The sequence below is a fragment of the Drosophila eugracilis genome, unplaced genomic scaffold (genome assembly GCF_018153835.1).
Source record: "Drosophila eugracilis isolate 14026-0451.02 unplaced genomic scaffold, ASM1815383v1 contig_2155, whole genome shotgun sequence".
Lineage (NCBI taxonomy): Eukaryota > Metazoa > Arthropoda > Insecta > Diptera > Drosophilidae > Drosophila > Drosophila eugracilis.
The window spans coordinates 1,028,674-1,050,036 of NW_024573039.1; the positions used below are offsets into that span (position 1 = coordinate 1,028,674).

At 48.0% G+C, this 21,363-nt stretch overlaps 4 protein-coding genes across 8 annotated transcripts; 2 read left to right on the top strand and 2 right to left on the bottom strand.

The window, feature by feature from the left end:
- Positions 1–74: 74 nt before the first annotated feature.
- Positions 75–3,324, bottom strand: LOC108110142 (serine/threonine-protein phosphatase 4 regulatory subunit 2). Its single transcript, XM_017219057.1, has 4 exons — positions 3,200–3,324; positions 2,439–2,682; positions 1,921–2,109; positions 75–1,859 (listed from the first exon to the last, which is right to left on the bottom strand). Exons 2-4 carry the CDS (start codon positions 2,653–2,655, stop codon positions 430–432), a joined length of 1,836 nt encoding a protein of 611 aa, XP_017074546.1. The 5' UTR covers positions 2,656–2,682; positions 3,200–3,324; the 3' UTR covers positions 75–429.
- A 942-nt stretch (positions 3,325–4,266) lies between these two features.
- Positions 4,267–5,471, top strand: LOC108110148 (dnaJ protein homolog 1). The gene has a single exon (XM_017219063.1). It carries the CDS (start codon positions 4,381–4,383, stop codon positions 5,344–5,346), a length of 966 nt encoding a protein of 321 aa, XP_017074552.1. The 5' UTR covers positions 4,267–4,380; the 3' UTR covers positions 5,347–5,471.
- A 66-nt stretch (positions 5,472–5,537) lies between these two features.
- LOC108110147 (transcription factor grauzone) lies at positions 5,538–8,641 on the bottom strand. The gene is made up of 5 exons (XM_017219061.1): positions 8,106–8,641; positions 7,629–8,046; positions 7,126–7,570; positions 6,853–7,065; positions 5,538–6,137 (listed from the first exon to the last, which is right to left on the bottom strand). The coding sequence occupies exons 1-5, from the start codon at positions 8,226–8,228 to the stop codon at positions 5,588–5,590; spliced, it is 1,749 nt and encodes a 582-aa protein (XP_017074550.1). The 5' UTR covers positions 8,229–8,641; the 3' UTR covers positions 5,538–5,587.
- Positions 8,642–8,934: 293 nt separating this feature from the next.
- Positions 8,935–20,114, top strand: LOC108110136 (hornerin). 5 transcript variants are annotated; one of them, XM_017219046.2, is made up of 7 exons: positions 8,935–9,564; positions 9,675–10,349; positions 11,569–11,835; positions 11,916–12,081; positions 12,154–18,086; positions 18,750–18,854; positions 18,918–20,114. In XM_017219046.2, exons 3-7 carry the CDS (start codon positions 11,746–11,748, stop codon positions 19,506–19,508), a joined length of 6,885 nt encoding a protein of 2,294 aa, XP_017074535.1. In that variant the 5' UTR covers positions 8,935–9,564; positions 9,675–10,349; positions 11,569–11,745; the 3' UTR covers positions 19,509–20,114. The 5 variants fall into 5 exon arrangements, with proteins under 5 accessions (XP_017074535.1, XP_017074537.1, XP_017074536.1 ...); XM_017219048.2 differs by having other exon boundaries at positions 9,675–10,331; XM_017219047.2 differs by lacking the exon at positions 9,675–10,349.
- The last annotated feature ends 1,249 nt before the right edge of the window (positions 20,115–21,363 follow it).

Here is a 21,363-nt window from a genome sequence, read left to right on the forward strand (position 1 = left end):
TGGCCGATAATCGCACCAGAAACAGCGTCTACTACTAGATTATTAAAAAAAATACACGAGGAACGGAGAAGGGATCGTGGACAGAGATACTAGGGAATTTATTGGGATTTATCTAAAAATATATATAAATACACAAAATATACGGTGAGGGCGGCGAATCGGGTGGTCACACAGATTACGAAACATGAATTAGTCAACAGAGTCTAGTGTTTGAGCTTGCCTGGGCTGCGACTTACGGCTACAAAGGGAGAGCTGCTACCGCGCCTCCTCCTTTCGGATGATCACTCGGATTTATAATTCGTATCCGGAGGCTGAGCGGGGCAGGGTTACATCTTTATTACTTGCGGAATGGGGCGCTTTGTCTTACGATTCTAGTTATATGGAGTAGTAGTTGAATGTAGTTGTATTCGGCGCTTTGATGGTTGCAGTTTACTGGTCCATCACCTCCTGGCTGGTGTCATCGACCTCCATTGCAGCCGGTTCGTCCTTGGTGGCCTCTTCGGTAGCCATTTCGGCGGCCGAACCGCTTTCGGCCATGACAACCTCCTCGACGGCGGCTGAGGGCGAGACGCGTGCCTCCTCCTCAACCGGAGTGTCTTCCATGGGCTGGTCGTTAAGCGCCAGAGCCGGCGGAGTAACAGCGGCTAAAGGCGAAGCCTGCGAATCGTCGGCTACCTCGGCGGGCGGCGTTTCGGCAGCAGAGTCGGCAGCGCCCAAAGGAGATTGTGGTGTGGTGGCGGCAGCCAAATCTTCGACAACGGGACTGGAAGCTTCCTGTGACTCTTCGAGTGCTTCTTTAACTGCCTCAGCCACTTTGGCATTGGTCTCGTCGTCTTTCTTCTTCTCGACTCCTGCTGTCGGCTCGACAGCTTCCTTTTCCTCCGACACCGGCTCCTTAGCCAGCTCAGATTCAGTCTTTTCGGGTTGGCTCTCCTTGGCCTCGGCCTCTGGCTTGGCCTCGGTCTTGGTCTTCGGTTTTGATTCATCGGAAACTGCCTTCTCATCAGCGACCTTTTCTGCCGGTACAGGCGGCTCATTCTTTGCATCGTCCTTTTCTTCCACCTTATCGGCCACAACTGAAGCAGATTTTTCCTCCTCACTCTCCTTATCTGCCTTGGCTTTAGAGGGCTCCTCATTTTCACCCTCAACTGCGGGTTTGACCTTCTCAACAGCCTGCTTCTCGTCATCCACCTTTTCGTCAGACTTTTCAATCTTTTCATCCTCTTGCTTCTTTGCAATCTTTTCCTGTGATTCGGACCCCTCCTTTTCCTCCTCATCAGCTTTCTCCTTGGGAGCTGGTGCTTCCTCGGTATCTGATGATTTACTTGGAATTGGGTCCTCCGCCTCCTCATCGACAGAAGCTGGCGATCTTTCGTCCCTCTCGCTCGTCTTCTTGCTGCCATTCACAGCCTGTTTTGTGGCCTTGGTCTCTTGGTCAGCGTCGTCCACCTCCTCGTCAGGCTCCTCGATTTCGGCAGCCTCTTGTGGGGAATCAGTCTCATCGTTGTCACTTTTCTCTTCCTTGTCCTTTTTGGCCTTAGACACATCCGATTCAGGTTCGCCGGACACTTCATCGGACGCATCTGTGCGATCTTCGCCATCGATCTCCAGCTTGGCCTTCTTCGCCTTAGGCTGGACATTGTCGTCCGATCGCGGACAGCTGGCCTTCTGAGTACCGCTTGCCGAACCGGTACTGGGAGCAGAGCCCTCCTCGGCGTTGCCATTATTAAACAGGGCCTCGTTCTCCATCTCAATGTCAATGTTGACCTCCAAAGAAAGGTCGCCGTTGACAACCGAATCTAAAGAGTCGCCATTCTCGCTTTCGGTCCGCCTACGTCCCGGATCGATGGTGCTGACCACTGTTAGATTAGATTGATTTAATTAGTGTTCCTAACCCATCATAGGGACAATATCACTTACCTAGAATATTCTTTTCCAGAGCACGCATAAACTTGTCGATGCGCGAGTATTGCTTGCGGGGATCGATCAACAACTCGCACAGACGCTGCACAGTGAATGGAGCTGCATTGAAGAGATCCAGGCGCTCGAGCAACGAGGACTTCATGGTCTCGTAGTTGAAAGGATCTACATTTGGGTAATTGGGGATCTCTATAAATTGGATAAAGAAACATAAATAACATTATGATTACATAAAACTACAACAAAATAAATAACACAACATTAAGCACACTTTTTAACTTTAAAACTTTATAAGACGTTTGAACCCTTAAGTAATTTAGGGAGTAAAACCAACTATGTGAAGTTAGTTGTCAAGGCTTAAAATGCCTATATTTTTTAGTGTTAAAATCTTAAAACTGAAATAGTTTTTCCTAGAATTCCTATCTATAAAATGGCTTCTGAGAGTTAACAGTTAAAAAAAAAACCGATTCAAATCCCTTCCAAAAAGGAAATCCAATGTTCAAAGACACAAAACTCACCCTCCAGACGTGGCGAATCCTCGTTGAAGTGCTTGATCACGCTGAGTAGCTTCTCGCGGAACAGATACTTCAAACTGGACCACTTGAAGATGGTGTCCCCGGTTTTAGCCACATACTGTAGATAATCCTCCAGCTCCTTGGGTATCTCCTTTTGCTTGAGCCGTGTGAAACGCTCGAGGATCTGCAGGATCTCGTCGCTGTTCTCCATGGTGACCATTTAAGCGATCGCTGAGCGGGAGGAAAACTGTCCGGAAAAGTGGAGAGCAGAGAGGAGAGATGAAAAACCGGCCGGCAAGTGATGAAAATTTTCCTCCTCGAGGTAGACACACAAAAGTCCAGAGAGAGAGTAACTTTACTGCAACTGTGTGCAGGTATGCGCGAAACACGGACATAAAGCATCTTGCATCTGCCAGCTGTCCCTCTCTCTGTCACTCTCTCTCTTTTAGTGGAGGATTCGCAGGAGAAAACTAGTTATGCTGCAAACCCCCACACACACTTATGCATATTTGCTAAAATTCCCAAAAGCTGCTCTCTGCATTCGTATGGGTGTTAGCGGCTGCAACTCTTGTTGCCAGGCCATTAGTTGTAGTTGTTGTGGCTGTCTGCGCCAGACAGCCAAAAAAGAAAAAATACAAAAATTATATATGCGACGCCTTGCGAATTTCTATGGCGAACCGGGCCCAGCTGAATATTTGCACATCTTGATATTTAAATCATTTCCAACGGAACGGATTATGTCTTCTTTGACAGTTGACACTCACCTGCACTAGCTGTGCTACTGCTTTCTATCACAACTTAGCCTTTTTAACGACACTGAAACCCTGTTGACAATTAATTCGCTCTGGTTTGGTTTGGATTAATTTCGCTAACTGTATGACCGTTCGACGCCGCCAGTGATGAGCGACAGTCGATCGTCTTTGCCGCTTAGGTTATCAATCCTTTTAGGGTGACCATTGCTATAGTCTATCGACCGTTTTGAAGTTTAAACATATCGAATAGAAAACGGTATTTGAAATTATGCCCTTGATTTTTAAACTCTCAATTTAAACCTAACTGGCTTCTTCTATATCAATAATCTTAAAATTTTACTGCCTAATACCTTATTCCAAAACTATCAACTATCAATATCAAACTATTAAATTGTTAAAACAGAAATTGTAACATACAAATTTATACCTCGTCGATATAGCCTTTTTTAAAGCTGACAAGTTTCCACACTTCTTCGAAATTTTGTATAAACTTTTTATTGTTTACACCAGATTTACCACTTAACTAAAAGAAGTTTAGGCCCTGTGCTGATATACAACCGAAAGTTAAATTGGCGCTCTAGTTGAAACTCTCAAATTTGGGTGTTTTTTTTTTGGATTTATCAAATAAATTTTCTAAGGATTAATCTTTAATAACGAATAGAACTTTGGTAAATGCAATTAAATTTAAAACGCGAAAAGATGTTCAATTTGGCTAAACCGTACACATTTATTTAGCTTAACAAATATGTATTTTATATTTAATAGATTTGAATATACGTACAATATGTTTTTACATAATCATACTTCTACACCTGTCTTATACCTTGTATTCCTTATTATAACACTTCCTTAAAAGAACCATAAACCCATAATATAATAAGAACTTGCTTTTTATATTGTAATGTTAACCAAACCCATAAACTAATTTAAGCAAAGCTCAGCTAAGTTTATTAGTTCTTAGGTACATACATATTTTTTGAGTTCCAAAGCGAAATTGTTTTAAATGGCAAAATAACAAATTAATTCTAAAAAATTTACGATGTTACCATAGACATTGCTGCTTAAATTCGATAGTCGAACTCAGCAATACGTTATACATATTTGTTAGGACTTTTGTAAAAGTTTCTAAAACTTCTAAAAATATTTCAGATTACATATTTCGATTAAAACGGAGACGGTTGGGGAAAGGAGCCATGGCCAAGGACTTTTACAATATACTGGGAATTAGTCGCGGTGCAAACGACGAGGAGATTCGTAAGGCATACCGCAAGCAGGCTCTGCGTTACCATCCGGACAAGAACAAGGATGCAGAATCCGAGGAGCGTTTCAAGGAGGTGGCAGAGGCGTATGAGGTCCTGTCGGACAAGAAAAAGCGCGACATTTACGACTCGCAGGGTGAGGAGGGTCTTCGGCGAGGCGTACCCTACCAGCGTCGTAAACCCAACGGCGGAATGGAATCCAGAGACTTTAGCTATCAGTTCCATGGTGATGCACGCGCCACTTTTGCGCAGTTTTTTGGTTCTAGTGATCCTTTTTCAATGTTCTTCGACGACTTGGAGACGGGTGCTGACGGCGCTTTCGGAGCGGCAGGATTGCATCGCGGAAGACTTCAGAAGGATCCGCCCATTGAACACAATCTGGAAGTCGCATTGGAGGACATCGCCAATGGGTGTTTAAAGCGCATAAAGATTTCTCGGCTCTCGTTGTCTTCTAATGGTTCACAAATTCGAGAGGACAAGTTCCTAAATATCGATATCCGTCCAGGCTGGAAGGCTGGCACCAAGATCATCTTCAGCGAAGAAGGCGACCAGCTACCGAACCGTGTTCCGGCCGACATCGTGTTTGTTATTCGGGACAAACCTCATCCGATCTTCCGCCGAGATGGCAGCGACTTGCTTTACACGGCTCACATCTCGTTAAAGGAGGCGCTGTGCGGGACCACCCTGGTAGTGAAAACGCTCAAAGGCAAGTCACTGGAGCTCAGCACCAAAGGCGAGGTTCTCGAGCCAAATTCCACGCGCCGCTTCCCGGGCTACGGACTCCCTTGGCCCAAGAACAACTCGCGTCGGGGCGATATCATCGTTAGTTTCGACATCAAATTCCCAGATACAATACCCAAGAAGCTAACATCCTTGCTCGCCAATCTCCTGCCCATCTGATCGATATACGGAGCTATCACCAATCTTACCCACATCGTTAACCATTTAAATTGTGTTACGTAACTTAAGGATTATCATTATCATTTAGTTATGATATAGATCTCCAATAAAATCTTTTCGACGTATTTTCCTTGCCCAGAATCTGAAATAGGGAACTCTGAAACAAAATCCACAAAGAACAAACAGTGAAATATAGTTAATTATATGTATAATGGTTAGACATATTTGTGCAGGTTCAGGATTAAACGTCGGTGGATCCCGGCTTGAATTGGGGATTGTGCGAACGCGCCATCTTGGCGCGAAGCCATTCGTCCGCATGCCGCTGCTTGATGTGGACGTACATGTTAGAGCGGGAGCGGCACTCCTTCGGGCAATGCGGGCAGTTGTACAGCTGCAGGCCCGTATGGATGGCCATGTGCTCGTCCAGGTTGCGCTGTTGCTTGAAGGTTTTCTCGCAAAACGTGCACTGCAGATTGGTGGTCAACTTATGGGCATATTTCACATGACCCCGGAGCGCAGTACGTGAGGTACATGTCTTGCCGCAGTGCGGACACACAGTGTCTGTGCTGTCGTGTGTAAAGCGGTGAAGGCGTAAGCTATGCTCGTTCTTCAGCCACACTCCGCACACTGGACACTCCACTGCCGGCGCCACCACACCCTGATGCTCCAGCAAATGACGCTCAAAGGAGGGCTTAAACTTAAACTTCTTGCCGCAGATATCGCAAACATGACGGTGCAGGTCCTCATGGATGGATTGGATGTGCCGCCGTAGCCTGTGTATATTGGCAAAGCTGTAACAAACCAACAACGAGGAAATCAATTTTACTAGATTTAAATAACAAAACTTATACATAGGATAGATAGAAGGTCTAGCTGCATTTTATTTTTTTTATAATAGAGTATCAGCCAAGGAATATTCATTCAGGAATCTTCAGACAGAAACATTAAGGATAAATAAAGCTGAAGAATTTGGGATAAATTCGTTAAATGATTCTTAGGCAGTTAATCCTTTCTCCGTTCCTTTTTTTATAAATACATTTAATACGATATATAATAGCAGAATAGCAGAATGGAAATTGTTTACAATTTATAAATTTGCTTTAAATTGAAGTATCACTAAAAACAACTTATGCAGCTATCCCTTTCATTTATGTGCAAGGAAATCATTTAGAGACCATTTAACCATATAGCTTTAAAGTTTTAGCAAAGTTAATAATTACTTTTGAAAGCGTTTGCCATTTAAGCTTTTCCCCTTTTAAAAAAAATTACATAAGAAAGTTAAACCTTAGACATACGTTACTCTATGTCACATAAATCATGACTATTTAACATTCAAACGAGTGCTAATGTTCTTGCTAAGACTTTGGTAATCAAGATTACATCCACTACAACCAAAAAGATTACTAATCAATCACTCCCCGAAATTAGTACAAAGCTGATAATTGTGCTCAGATATAGGCCCATTAGGTCACGTACAACTTGGAAAATCCTTTTCACTATCCTTACCTTTTGCAGCAGATTTCGCAGGTGTGTTCCAGTTGGTCGGTGTCGTGCTTGGCTAAGTGATTGGCCATTCGACGTTCGCTACTGAAGGTGCGCTCGCACTTGGGGCAGGGGAACTTGAGCACCTTGTCTATCTGGGCGACCTTGTTGTGCACAGTCTCGATGTGGGTGGCCAGGTAGTCCTGCGAGTTCAGCGACTTTTGACAAATGGTGCAGCTATCGGGAGTTAAAAATATATAAAGCAATCTATAGAACCAAATCCTGTGAATGACTCACGTGAATAACTTGGGGTTAACATGTTTGCGGATGTGGTCCATCAGCTTGGAAGCGCGCGTGAAGATTTTGCCACAACATTTTATGTAGTACTCGCGTTGATGCGCCTCCAGAAAGTGCGTCTTTAGCTCAGACAGGTAAGGAGCGCTGAAATCGCACAGATCGCAGTTGGCGCTCATGTAGCTGGCAATGGCCTCCTCGTAGCTTTTGGCTAGCTGAGCGCGCGAGCAACCCTTGGGCTTGCGCTCAAGGACGGCCTGCAGCTCGGATTCTTGCACTTCGGTGGGTGCTCGCTGGCCAGATGCCTTTCTGCGTCGACGCTTGCAGCCATCGTCGAGTAGGTCGGCGAGCTCGCGATGCAGAGAAACAGGACCCTCATCCTTAGAGGAACGACCCGAGACCTTGCGTTTTGGTTTCATCTTGGTTTGCAGACGGACCAGGGGCTCATCTTCAAGGGAACAGTGAATTAGTTATGGAGAATCCTTAGGAAACAAAAGGGTAACCACCATCCGAAGAGTCGTCTTCTAACTGCGTCTCAGGCGGCTCCGTCTCGCTGTCACTGGCCTGCAGGCAGGGCTTTTCGTCCTCTTTCTCGGACTCGCAGGTCAGCTGTTCCTTGACCTGCTCCCTAACGTCTACACTGTCCACATTTACGTCCAATACGCTGCCCAGCAGACTGAGGTTGTGCAGGTCCAGTGGCTTTTCATCCATGTCGCCAGCCGCCAGCGGCAGCTCGTCGATGTTGACGTCTACATCTACACCACCCGTCCATTTAATCGCCACACAGTCAACGTCCACGGTGAGGAATTCTTTCTTCAGCGAACACTGTTTCTGTTCCACCAACTGCCAGAAACCGTTAAAGTCCTCTAAGTGCTCGCAGCAGTCGGTGCAGACGCTAGTCGAGATACCGTCATCGGGCAGGATCTGTAAGGTGGCATCATTCCATATTGATCCTTCATTGTAAATCTCAAGGATCCACATACCTCCAGCTGCAGAAACTTGGCGATCATCTTAACCAAGCGCGTCTCCGCCAGCGTATCATCCGTCTCGAAAAGGAAGACGGCGCTGCCGGGACTAAGACACCGCAGGCACAAGCGACAAATCATCTTGTACGAATCGAATCGCACAAATAAATAATCACAACGTAAAATCAAAGAAATAATATATTTAAACAATTTTTCGTTGCTGTAAACAACAGTGTTACCAGATACTAAAAGAGCTTAAATACTTACAACCATCATAATTTAAAAGTAAAATATTCAAATATCCGCTAAATTCAAAGCTGAGTTCATATTATGCACAATATTGGGAACTGAATGCGTGCTTAATTTAATTTTGTGTCATTCAATAGTATTATACCTGCATATTTGATAATCTATTACATACTCTGGTATAAAGTACTCAGGAAATCTTTCTCAAGCTAGCACTAGGAAAGCAATAAAAACATTAAAAAAGAATGCAATTTGTTTGCGGAAAAGTCATATTTTCGAGGTCTATCAATAGAATATGTGCAAATATAGATTCATTTTGTATTTAAAAAGGTGTTATCGAGCTTGAAGTTCCAAACTTTCAACTTTTCAAATATATAATCGTTCTTTGGAAATATATAACATTTATGATGCACTAACTAAATAATACAAATTATAGTAAAATAAATAAGAATAATAAACTATAGGAAAGAAATTAATTCTAGTGGAAAAGCCACTAGGAAGCAAAATTCTTTTATCTCCAACGGCAAAACTCCACATTAGGTGTGGTAATTGTGGCGGTATTTCCACACCTACCGATAACGATAGCAGATTCCTCACGGTTGGGCAACATTGCGGAGCAACCACTCACATCTGGCAATGCTCGCCGCAAAATGGCAAAAAATAATACATACGATTAAAAACTAATGGACAATTACGTATTACGTGAAAAGAACGCAACGCAAATAATCAAAACCTAATAAAGTGTGACGTGCAGTACGGTCCGTGTGCGTACAAAAATACAGCGAAATAAGATCTAAACGTGTGAAAAGTGATTCAAACGGGTTTCGGAATCGGAGCCGAGCACTTAGACCTTTTCCATCTACACTTGCAAAAAGCGACAGAGCGCGAGAGAGACGGCGCGTGTGAGCGGAGAGTAGAGCGGAGTGCCAGTGAGTGCGAGCGAGTGCTCTGACAAAGCCAGCGCAACATAGCGAAAATCGCAACCAAATCGAAATTCAACCAAATCGAAGATTCTGGCGAACAAAGACGACTGCCAACTGCCGAATAACAACAACAAAGCAACGTCTCGCTGCCATCGGTTGCACTCTCTTTTTGTTTTCGTTCCGTATTTTCGCAAGCGGCGAAACAGGCGCTGAGTAAGCGCCAGAAAGAGTGCAAAAAAAGGCGAAGGAAAGAAAGAAGCCAAGGAGCAACGAACTGTGTTTGCGGTGTGTGCTCTGCGTGCGAAAAGGTAAGATCTATATTCTTATATTCTCGCTCTCGCTCTAGGCGCTGACCGATTCTCAGGCCGGAATCGAGATTTTCGTCACAAGGAATTATAATTTCTGGTTCATTTTACAGCGCGTTTATTGGCCTAACGGCTGTTTTCACTAGAAAAATATGTTAAATAGAAAAATACTTTTGCTGGCTTTGTGTAATTCGCTGTGTGCAAGGGGGACCGAACGGAACACAGCACCTCCTGTCATCTCGCTCTCTCCCGCAAACAGCGTTGCATTTAGAGACGGTCGGTTTTTGTTATCCGTTTTTTTTGTCATCATATACTCCAGAAGTTTCAGTGAATTTGTGTTTAATCAGCAAATATCATGCTGAGCAAAGGCTTACTAATTGTTTAATAATTGCCAGGTGTTTTCTGGCCTGCCACCCCCGCATTAATTCTGTCGCCGGTCTGGCTAGCTGTGCTATTTTGCCCGGGTGGCAACACCGTGCTTCCACACCACTCACACGCACGCAATACATGCGAAAAGTGCGAAGTGGAAGAGGAAGAACTCGACGAAGAAGAAGCAGCGGCAAACTTTACGTTGGAAGGTGGAAATCAGAATTAAAAGTGCTAACTTAATTCGAATTTAAACGGTCAAGCGCATTCAAATATCCAATAGACAGGCGGTCAAGTGTATCAATAAACCGCGAAACATTCGAAGTAAACAAATTTGAGCGTTTTCCATTCAGTTTATCATCGCTACCCAACAAACGAAACTCCCCGAGTGTGTGGCTGTGTGCGTGAGTGGTGTTTAAACGGTATATTTTACTCTTCTCTTCTCTTTGTTTGCTTTTGCCAGCCACCGTGCACATACATGCACATGCAAACATAAATAAAAGGACTTGGCTGTAAAATAAAAATTGAAAGAAAATTGCACTCGTCGATTAAATAATAACTATCAAAGCCTCTCGCTCTCTATTTGTTCCTGTGTGTGTGAGTGTTTTTATGCTGGTGTTAGTGTGCGTTGTGCTTGTGAATGGTTGTTATTACAAAAAGGAGAAAAAGAATTGTTGCCAAGCGTTTAGATTGCTTGTATTCCCACACTTACATCAGTCAAATTGCTTGCATTTTAAATGCCCTATACCGGTCACTGTTGTTGTTGTTGGGAGGATATTACTGGCCCCGTTTCTGTTGTTGCTGTAGTTGTCAGCCATTGTTCGTCCGGCCCTCCACGCCCCCTCCCAAAAATAATTACAAGACGCCACCGCAAAAATTCTTTCAATGCGTTGCCGCTTCTGCCGCTGATGTGTGTTTGCTTGTGTGGGCAGACCCGACTAGCCATCTCGCTCCCACTACCGTCCAGCTTGGGCAGCCTCTCAGTTGCGTTTGCTCGAAGCCACTGGCCGTCTTGCTCGCACCAAACATTGGTTTACTCAGGGGCGGATCGAGGGGACCGCTGGGAATAGTTGCCCCCAAACGTTTTCGTAATAAACGCAATATCAACAAAACTCCAATTGATTCTACGAACAGTTGTAATTTAATAGATACATATTGTTTGTTTATAAATTGGCAAAGTCGACTGATGTTTCAGAAATTAAACTGCATTGAAATTTCAGAGAATTACTGTAGCTTTCCTCGACACAGGTTAGGTTCCATAATTTAAAGCTTTATTTTTAATTCTCAAACAAGTTCGTTCTATACCCTTTGATTAAAAAAACATTTTTTTAAATTTAACATAATAAATTTCTTATTTTAGTATTGAAATATTTTCGAATCCATTCACATATTTCTAAAAAAACAAAAAGAAACACCCTTATTATTATACTTTAGATCCGCACCTGGTCACAATAAATAGTGGTGCGGATCGGTCGGGGGTGGCTAAATAGTGGAGTTCCTAAAGGCAAGCATACCAAAACAGAAAACAAAAGCCAAAAGTGCAGTAAACAAATTCTGGGGAGCACTCGACTTATACCGCCTAGCTTGCACTTGTACTAAATTTTAACCGTATAATTTCTTTTATTTGTTATTTTGTTGCAGCCCACTAAAAAGACTGATACAAGAAGCTCCGGCCCAAGAGCGGCGATCCCAGCACCTTATCCCCATCCTCATAAAAAGCCACAGCTACATCCTAGCCCATCCTCCAGCGCAGCGTGAAGAAGAGGAGCGCGGCGGCGGCGAGAAGGAAGCTAACGCTAATGAGGATCTATTGGCAGCATGAGTACACTGGGGGGAAGTAGGGGAGAGCGAAATGCCAAGCCCAAATTCACAGCGTTGGATATAAATCGCATGTACAAGAATAGCCGCGTAAGTAGAGCACCTATATCCAGATCTATATTTATATTGATCCTTACTTATTTGCTCACTAAACTTATCTTTATTCTCAGGGCGAATCGAGTGAACCATCTGCACAAAAGAATCAAGTGCCACGTAAACATGGAATGCAAATCTTGGGCAAAGTGCCGTCCGCTAGGCGACCACCAGCCAATTTGCCATCCCTGAAGGCCGAGACCCACACCAGCAGCAACAACAATCTCCTAGTCTCAGTTGAAGGTGAGTGATCATAGATCATAGATCGATATGGGGGTTATACATCTATTTAACTGACTATATTTCCCACTTTAGGAGCCACATCTGGAGGAGCGGGCTCAGGCGGAGCAGCTGGAGCAGGCGCGGCAGGAACCAATACTAGCCACAACAACACCACTGCCCACAGCGGAAGTTCAGGATCAGGCGGCGGAGCGGGATCAGGCGGAGGAGGATCTGCGTCGTCATCTGCTGGCGGCCATCATACGCAGCAGCAAGCTCACAGCCAGCACCAGCACAATAACAACGTCGGTCTTGGTCCGAACGCCGGAAAGTTTGTCAACAGCAACAGTAGCATCAACAACAACGCCGGCGGATCAGGCAGCGGCAATAAGAACTTTAAATTAATCAACAACTCCGTGGGCAGCTCCGGCGGCGGAGGAGCAGGAGGTTCGGGCGGCGGCGGCTCAGCAGGACCAGGAGGAGGATCAGGGTCTGGATCGGGTGGACACTCAGTCAACTCACCCAAGACATGGTCTGCCATTACCACAGGACACGAGCGGGGCTCGGGCGGTCAGCACTTTGGCCGCCAGCAGCAGCAAGTGGTTCCCCATTACCAGAGTCCCCAGTTTCAGTACGAGTTTCCCACGCTGGACGGCACAGTTGGCAGCGGCGCCGCCGGCGGATCGGGGACGGGTGTAGGATCCGGGCCTGGAGCGGGCAAGAACCATTACCAGAACCAGGCACACCATGCCGGCCACCAAAACCACCACCAGCATCAGCAGCACCACCAGCAGCATCAACAGCACCACCACCAGCAGCAACAGCACCATCGGGACTACCACCATGGCCACGGGCGCCAGTATGGACACCACTCTCATCGCGACTACAGAGATGGCAGCGACGACGTCGGCGGCGGGTCCGCGGAGCTGGGCGAGCTCAGTCTTCGTCCACAGAACGACACGGCAGCTTGGCTGCAGCAGCAAGAGAAGGCGGCCAAGGTGGCAGCAGCTGCGGCAGCGGACCAGGGTCTCAACCTACAGGGCCCGGTCCACCACCAGATGGGTGGAAATGGCGGGGGAGGAGGAGGTTCGGGTGGAGCTGTGCCCCTGCCCATCCTTTCGCTAATGCCCTCGTTCATGCGCAGCGGTGCTCCGCTGCCTGCAACTGGAGCGACTGCAGCCAGCATCTTGGCCGGCGGATCTTTGGACTCCACCGCTATGCCCAGCGCTCCCTACCAAAACGGCATTCTAGGAGCTCGTTCCTCTTCGCCTGCTGTAGTGGGAAGCGGCGGATTTCGGGCGGCCACTATTATTCCCAAGCGACCACCGGCTTCTTCATCGCCTCCGCAATCTGGACTAGGCATAGGAGGATCTCCGACGCCACCTCAATCCCAGCAGCAGCAGGCCAATGGAGGAGGCGGTGGAGCCGGACGCAAGGATAAGGACTACGTGGTGGAGCCTGAGGTGGCTCAGATGCAGCGTCCCATCATCCGCGAAGAGGATTTGGAGCGTCTAAACGCCATCGCCAAGGACGATAGCTGGACCAAGCAGGACGACATTGACTACACCAAGAAACTAACATTCTCAGATGACGAGTCCACGCCGGAGGAGCACCAAGGGCAGGGTAAGCAGCACGGTTCTGCCCAGCAAGGATCCTCCTCAGTATTGGTTGGAAACGATCAACGCAAGCTGTCCGCCTCGACAGCCAGTTGGCAACGCGGCAAGGAGAGCACCGAGCGCGAACAGCCATCGGAAGCTATTCAGGATCAACAGCAGCTCCAGCAGCAGCAGGAGATCCGCCAACAGAACGGTCATCGAAATAGCTCTGGCAATGTGGGAGCGCCAGTAGCCGGTGGAATTGCTTTGGATGCCAGTGTTTATGAACGTGTAAAGCAGCGCAAGGAGGAGGAAGAACGTCGCGAGATGGAACGTAAGCAGGCGGCTGCCAAAAAGTTGCAAGAACTAGAAATGAAGATGAATAGCAAAAAGGCGGCAGCAGCAGCCTTGGCAGGAGCAGAAGGAACAGCCCTATCATCCTCTGGCTCCACATCGTTGACCAATGAGGTTCCACCTTCGTCCGCTCCATTGGGTAATGTTAGCGAAGATGAGGGTGGAGGCCAAAGCGGCGGCAGCGGTCTGCACCGAAGGCCTCGGGGAAGCATCTCGAGCCTGGGCAGCGGCGTCACTCCTACGGGAGGAGCTGGTGGCGGCGGTGGAGGCGTATCCTCATCTTCGTCGGCAGGCGGCGACTATGGTCAAAAGACCTTCCTCACCCATTTCCAATCAAATTTACCACCTCGCTTCCAACGTCAGCAGCAACAACAACAACAGCAGCTGCCACGCTTGGAGAAGAGCGCCTCGGCTAGCAGCGCATTCGACAGCAATTCCCGCTATCTGCAAAAGGGCGGAGTAAGCGGAGGAGGAGGCGCGAGTGGGGGAGCGCAGGCTAATGCTGGACAAGGTCGAAGCATCTCCGGCGGCTATGCGCAGCGTGGTGCCAGCGTCGGTGGCAGCGGTGGTGGTGGATATGGGCGAAATCGGCACGACAGCAGCAGTGCTCGAGAGGAACAAGAGTTGGAACAGCAGCAGCAGAGGTTTACTCGAGGCCAAGACTACCGTCAGGCGCAAGTTTTGCCGCGCAGCATATCTGAGAACTCTCATCGTAAGACCAGCGTTTCATCGGCTGGTGATGATGTTTTGGGCGGTGGAAGTGGATCTTGCTCCTCGTGGGCAGAGCAAACGGATGCCGAACAGAAGGTGCATCATCGGCACCGCGAGGAGAGCTTTTCTTCGACCCACAGCCACGACTCGGCGGTGCAAATAAAGATTCTGCAGCGGCCGGCCCGACAGCCGAGCCTTAGTGAGGAGTCGTCAACCCAGCAAAAACAGCTGCCCGCCTCTCCACAGCAGCAGAAGACGCTGACGACTGAGCCCATGCCCACGCAGATTCTGCGACGCAGCGTGGAGATCGAAAAGCCCGTAGACGAGCGCTTGGACGACAAGTCTGCATTAGAATCTGATGATAAGGCGAAGGCAGCGGCTGGAAAGGTGGAAGAGGAGAAGTCTGGTAATAAGCGGCCTAGCCCAAGAAGCGGAGCGGCATGCGGAAGTGGAGGTCGTGGTGGTCGCAGTTATACCAGCGGCAGTAGCGGATCCGCTGTCGGTTCAGGCAGCTATCGGAGCCAGAGGACCGCCAGCGACTGGGGTAGCAGCCGTGGCAGTGGCGGCAGTGGCAGACGCTACTACGGCAGTGGAGGTGAGCAATCAGAGCACTCCGAGGATGTCGACGAGGACTGCTACAGCAGCAGTGGAGGCGGAGCCGGAGGAGCAGCGCGTCGCAGCCCCAAAGAAGCTGGTAGCAGTGCATCGAATGCCGGTCAGGCAGCGGCCAACAAGGCGGGTTTCTCACCCCGTGGCGAACCCTCAAGACGTGGAAGAGGTGGTCTCTCTAGCGGAGGAGGTGGCTCCGCTTCAGGCTATCGCCGTCAACCCGTGGGCACTGGCTCGACTGGAGGTTCGGGATCGGGTGGAGCTGGTCGCACCTATGGTAGACTTGGCTACGAAGAATATGGCAAGCAACAGCGCACCTCCGAATCCGACGCGGATCTGGACAAGACCAAGCAGAACCAGCTGGCACTCAGCGCCGGCCTGCACAAACCAAGCAAGGATGATAAGGATTCGTCTGCGCTCAGCGGCGAGGAGAAGGACAAGACTGTTACTCTGACTCCCGCCCACAACACTGCCCTGTTAGCAAAAGATGAGTTGCAGAAAGATGCGGCGGGTCGTCTGCCTCCCGGTCTATCAGCAGCGGGATCAGCAGTGGGATCGGTAACTGCCACATCATCGTCAGTCGCAGCTCCCGGCTCAGTGGACAAGAAGAAGGGTGAGTCCTGTGCCGTTGTTGGCAGTGAGAAGGTAGCGGGCAGCAAATTGCCTGCGATTGGCGAGAAGACCTCGCTGGGCGCTGTTGGCTCTGGTCCGTCGACAAATCTTCTGCTAGACGCGGGTGCACCTGTCAACACGATCATCTTTGAAAACTCTACGTACAAGCAGCAAGCAGCAGCCGCTGCCGTGGTTACCAAGCCAGGTACTCTATCGGTGTCCAGTGGCGGCCCCTCTATGACGGTGGACAGCTTGTCCAGTGCACTCTCTCAGATGAGTTTTGGTGGCAAGGCGACAACGGCTGGTGCCGGCGAGGATTCCCAAGACATGAAACTAGGATTCAGCTTTGGCGATGATCCCACCACACCCCTAAAGGTGGTGGACACCATCGATAAAACGACCAGCCAACAACAACAGCAACAACAACACTCCCAGCAACAACAGCAGCAGCAAAACAATTCGACTGCGGATCTTAACATGAAGATAGCCAGTGTGAAGAAGGTCTGGGAGTCGGCCACGCCCATGTCGGATGGTCCTTCTCCGGCGCAAGTGCAGCAGCAACAGCAACAGCAGCCACAACAGCAACAACAGTCGCAGGTACAGGTAGTTACGCAGCAGCAGCAACAGCAGCAAGTGGTGGGATCGCAACAAGCAGGTGACGATGGCAGTGGCCACATGAGTGCCGCCTCCTTCGTGGCTGCGGTGGCCGCCTCACAGCATCAGCAGCAACACCAGCAAATGCCCCATTATGCGGTGTCGGCGGTCCACATGCAGAGCCACCACCACCAACAGCAGCAGCAGCAGCAGGCGGCTGCAGCGGTGGCGGCAGCGCAGGCGCAGCACCACCAGCAGCAGCAGGCACAGGCGCACCATCAGCACCATGCACTCTCCTCGCCGGGCCCGGTGCCCGGAGGTCATGGCCATGGCTATGGCCATGGGTCGCCGTTCGACGCGGGATCGTTGGAGCAGCAGTTCCAGCAGGAGGACTACCCTAGTCCCCAGCAGCAACAGCAGGCGCACCAGAAGACCAAGCAGTTGCAGCAGCAGCAACACCTAGGCATGTCTCCGCCGCCCAGCCAACAGCAGCAGCAGCACTCCCAACAGCAGCAGCAGGCACACCAGCAGCAACAGGCACACCAGCAACAGCAACAGCCGTCATTCTATCAGGCGTCACCACAGTTCGGCGTTGGAGGCATTCCCACGATCCCCAGCCCGCCGGCCGTGGTGTTCAACTCGTCGCAAATGCCGCCGCCACCGCCGTCGCAGGGCGGTAATCTGTACGCTCCATTCCATTCGCTCGATCATTCGAGCCGTTCGCCCGCCTACTCGGCGGCGGCGGCCGCCCATAGCTTCCCGAACCACTATGCGGCAGCAGCAGCGGCGGCGGCAGTAGCGGCCGCGAGCGGCGGTCCCTTCAATGTCAACGTAAACGCATATGCAATGCAGACTCCGCACGGTGGCAGTCTGCCGCCCACCGCGCCCACGGACATGTACTCGAACCTTTCATCCCAGTTCCGTCTGGGCGGTGGTCCGGGTCCTGGACCGGGTCCGTTCGGTCAACCGAGCTCTCAGCAGCTGAGTAATCCGAGCAACCACGCCGCGGTGGCAATAATCTCGTCCAGCAGCAACTCCATGATGTCGTCAGGCGCGGCTAAGCCGCCTCCCAGCCAGCAGCCCATTGGGGCTATAGGCTCGAAGTCGGCGGGAAGCGGTGGCGGTCCAGGACCAGGACCAGGTCCCTATGCTACCACCCAGCAGTACATGAATCTTTATACTGGCCCACCGCCGCAGCATCCCGGACAAGGTGGACCGCCGCCGGGCGCCCACCAGCTGCAATCGAACAGTTATTACTCGAATTCGGCAGCCGGCGGACCCAGTGGACCGCAGTTCTACGGTGGACCGCAAGGCAACGGCGGAGCACAGAGCTATGGGCTGGCACCTGCCGCAGGCATGTATGGTGGCCATCAGGGCGGACCGCCGGGCTCCAATGGCCCGCCACAGTCACAGCACACGATGGGCACCTTTAATACGCAGTTCATGAACTCGCAGCTCCTGACAGCGGCCAGCATTAACCAATACCGTGGTGGACCAACACCCGGAGCAGCTTATCTCAAAGGCAGCCAAGGACAGGCACACATGCAAGACTCGGTAAGCAAAGGACTTTATATCCCAACACCCACAATCCCATATCATTAATCATATTGCTGTTTTCCTAGTCCTTTGAAAAGAAAAACAATTCAAGACCATATACCTAAGTTCTTAATGGAAGGTGGTGGAATCAAGTTTGATCAAGATTTGGAGCCAGAGTTTGGCATTATATGATGTGTTTATCATTGAGTTGTTCCTAATAATTTTCTAAAATATGTATTATAATGTATTAGCCTTTCTATTCTGCCATTAATGTAAGTTTAAAGTTTTCAAGTTTTAAAAGTAAGATCATTTGAATTAATTTTGAGGAAGATAATTGTTCTTGAACTATGTGAAAAAGAAATACTTAATAAAAGTTTGATACATTAGTATCAAGTTGTATTCATATTTCATATTTAAAATAATTCTAGGATTATTCAGTCGGAGGTCGAATTGATTAAATGTTTAAACTTATGATTAAGTAGTTTAATAGAAATTATGAAGAGTGTTCAAAGTTTTACATTTGGACGATTTCTTAAAGTTTTTCTTAAGAAGACTATTCTTTGGAAACCTAAAATACCTTGCTAATGGGATGCGTGGGCATTGCTCGGAAGTATAGCCATTAAAATAATTATTGTTTGCATTGTCATTTGCTAATCATATTTGGCCTGCTTCTTTTCGCAGATGGGTCGTCAACTGAAAAGTCCACTAAGCGCTGATATGAGCCTCGGTCTAGCCAAGCAGGTGCAGTCGCAACCCAGTCCGCCGCACCACAAGAATTACGGCTCGGTAAGTGTACCGCTTAACTGTTTGATGTCGACTGTTGCTAATTTAATTGTTATATTTTTCTAGTGGGATCTGCAGAACCAGGTGCTGCAGCAGCAGCAGCAATCTCAACAACAACAGCGACAGGGCGGCGGTGGCGGTGGCAATGGGCCAAACATGAACGCTCTGGGCGGTCGTGGTAGCGGAGCGGTGGGCAGCGGCAGTGGAAATGGAGGAGGAGGCGGTGGATCCCAGGTTGGCGGAAATGGCGGAGGCAATGGCGTCGGAAGCGTAGGCCAGAGTGGCGGCGGCGGCCAAGGACGTTATCCCACGCCGATTCAGCGGCCCAACAACTACCCACAGCATCCACAACAACAGCAACAGCAGCAGCAGCAGAGGGAACAGGCGGCAGCAGTAGCGGCGGCGGCTCAGAGGGCTCAGAATATGCGACAAGTTACCGGTGGCGGCGGAGGAGTCACAGGAAATGCCGGTGGCGGTGGCAGTAATACACCCGTGGGACCCCCCGGCGGTAATAATGGTGGCAACGGCGGCCCAGGCGGAGCGGGCGGAGGAGGAGCTGGTGGAGCGACGAGCTCCGGACCCGGAAAGCCCTTCTATGCGAATAACGCTTCCGGAGGAGGTGGTGCGGGCAATCGTGGTGAGTGGCACGCGAACTGAGCGTTAGGTGGTCATCACCCGCCATCTAGTTGACTCCAGGCACCCACCACCACCACCACCCACCAGAAAACAACCGAAACAAAAACACAGAAATACCAATTGATGGCAGAGGAAAAACAAGAGTAGACCAGCCAAGAGCTGGTGGAATGTATCTTATCCAAACCGAGAACATAAACGTAGACAGAGTTAAGCTAGAAAAGTGGAATATAAACTAAACGAGCATCCAAGCGAAACACAGGCATCCAACCTCCGAAAAAAGGGGCGATGTGAGTAGGAAAGTGAGCTATTGGGGGACTCCCCCGTCACAACCGTAAAATGGCAACTCAGTAAAATCAGCGATTGGTAACCGTAGCGATGAAAATAATCGTAAGTCGAAAGTGAGAAGACGAAAGGTTTAACAGGAAACGAGTAAGGAATACCTAATTGCAAGAAGAAATATTTAAAAAAACACACCACACACATGCATACATACATTTACATATACATACATACATACAGAATAGCAGTGTATTTTTTGTCAAACAAATTTACATAATAATATATTACTTTTATATACTTATGATTTTTTGTAGTAGTCTTTCTCCTTTAAAAAAAAAACAAAATGAACATTTGGCACTGCGTATGCTTTAATTTCTTTATATATACATATTGTTTAATTTTTTTGCAACAAAAAATCAACTAATAATTCTAATTTATGTTTATGCTACAATATACATTATATATACCATCTATCTATCTATATCTATCGATATCAATCTTTCTGTGTTGACAGCGAATAAGAGAGAGACAGACAAACAGAGAGAGAGACAGACATAGACAGACAGACAGAGATAGAGAAGGCGAACGAACGAACGAGGGAAGAAGAGTTTGTTTAAGCGCAAAGTTAAGTTTAAACGTAAAACAAATACATATAGAAATCTTGTCGTCTTTTAAACAACAACTGAAACAAATAGACACTTTCGTCACAAATTGTACTCGGTGGGCTCTATATTGTTATATATAGTAAACTAAACTAAACCCTGATCCAAACTAAAAAACTGGGAGAAACATAAACGGACCCAAACTAAAATTTGAAAATAGTGTTCAGCGCAATCGCACACGGGTGGCAACGTCGCCAGTGCTGCCACCTCGGCCGCTGCCGGCGATAATTAGTTAATCGATTACCATTAACCCGCCAGTCCTGCTGTAATTTGAAAAAAAAAACAGAAACGAGAAAGGACGTTTATGCTCAAGGTAGAATGCTAACGGTGGGGAGGTGAAAAGACAAAATGAAATTTAAACGATTTATATAAATGTGTAATTCATTATGTAACTGTAACTTAACAAGAATATGATATGTATGGCATATACTACACAAAAAAAAACAAACCAAACACATACACACATAAATATATATAGAGGCAAAATCCAAGCGAAATACAAAAACACTCCAGCAAACATTTTTAAGGAAAATGCAACAACCCACACATATATCCCAGTAACAGTAATTAATACGATTATACTCGGATCGAAATTCGGCGGAGTTGGGCACGGATCTCTTAGCACCCCATAGCCAACCGGTGCTACGAAATCCCTGCCCCACCCCGCCGAGCTATGCATCTAAATGTAGTAGAATTAATAATTAAACAATGCAAAATAAGAAATGCAAGAAAAAATGAAACCAAAAGCAAGGCACTTTTCGCTAAGGCTTCTGAAAAAACCGAAATAAAATCTGAAACCATATAGCGATATTAATTAGTCCACACACAGACATATACAAACACAATCTCTCTCACATACGCCCCAGCCACGCCCACATATGAAAATCCCAAAATATTGGGAAGTTTGCTATGCCAGGCAATGTTTAGTTATAAAA

Coding starts and splice junctions, on each gene's coding strand:
- LOC108110142 (XM_017219057.1), bottom strand. CDS start 2,655: ATGGTCACCATGGAGAACAGCGACGAGATCCTGCAGATCCTCGAGCGT. Junction 2,110..2,438: donor GGATTCGCCACGTCTGGAGG/GTGAGTTTTGTG, acceptor TCCAATTTATAG/AGATCCCCAATTACCCAAAT. Junction 1,860..1,920: donor TCTGGAAAAGAATATTCTAG/GTAAGTGATATT, acceptor CTAATCTAACAG/TGGTCAGCACCATCGATCCG.
- LOC108110136 (XM_017219046.2), top strand. CDS start 11,746: ATGAGTACACTGGGGGGAAGTAGGGGAGAGCGAAATGCCAAGCCCAAA. Junction 18,087..18,749: donor AGGCACACATGCAAGACTCG/GTAAGCAAAGGA, acceptor TTCTTTTCGCAG/ATGGGTCGTCAACTGAAAAG. Junction 18,855..18,917: donor ACCACAAGAATTACGGCTCG/GTAAGTGTACCG, acceptor ATATTTTTCTAG/TGGGATCTGCAGAACCAGGT.
- LOC108110147 (XM_017219061.1), bottom strand. CDS start 8,228: ATGATTTGTCGCTTGTGCCTGCGGTGTCTTAGTCCCGGCAGCGCCGTC. Junction 8,047..8,105: donor CCAAGTTTCTGCAGCTGGAG/GTATGTGGATCC, acceptor GCCACCTTACAG/ATCCTGCCCGATGACGGTAT. Junction 7,571..7,628: donor AGAAGACGACTCTTCGGATG/GTGGTTACCCTT, acceptor GTTCCCTTGAAG/ATGAGCCCCTGGTCCGTCTG.
- LOC108110148 (XM_017219063.1), top strand. CDS start 4,381: ATGGCCAAGGACTTTTACAATATACTGGGAATTAGTCGCGGTGCAAAC.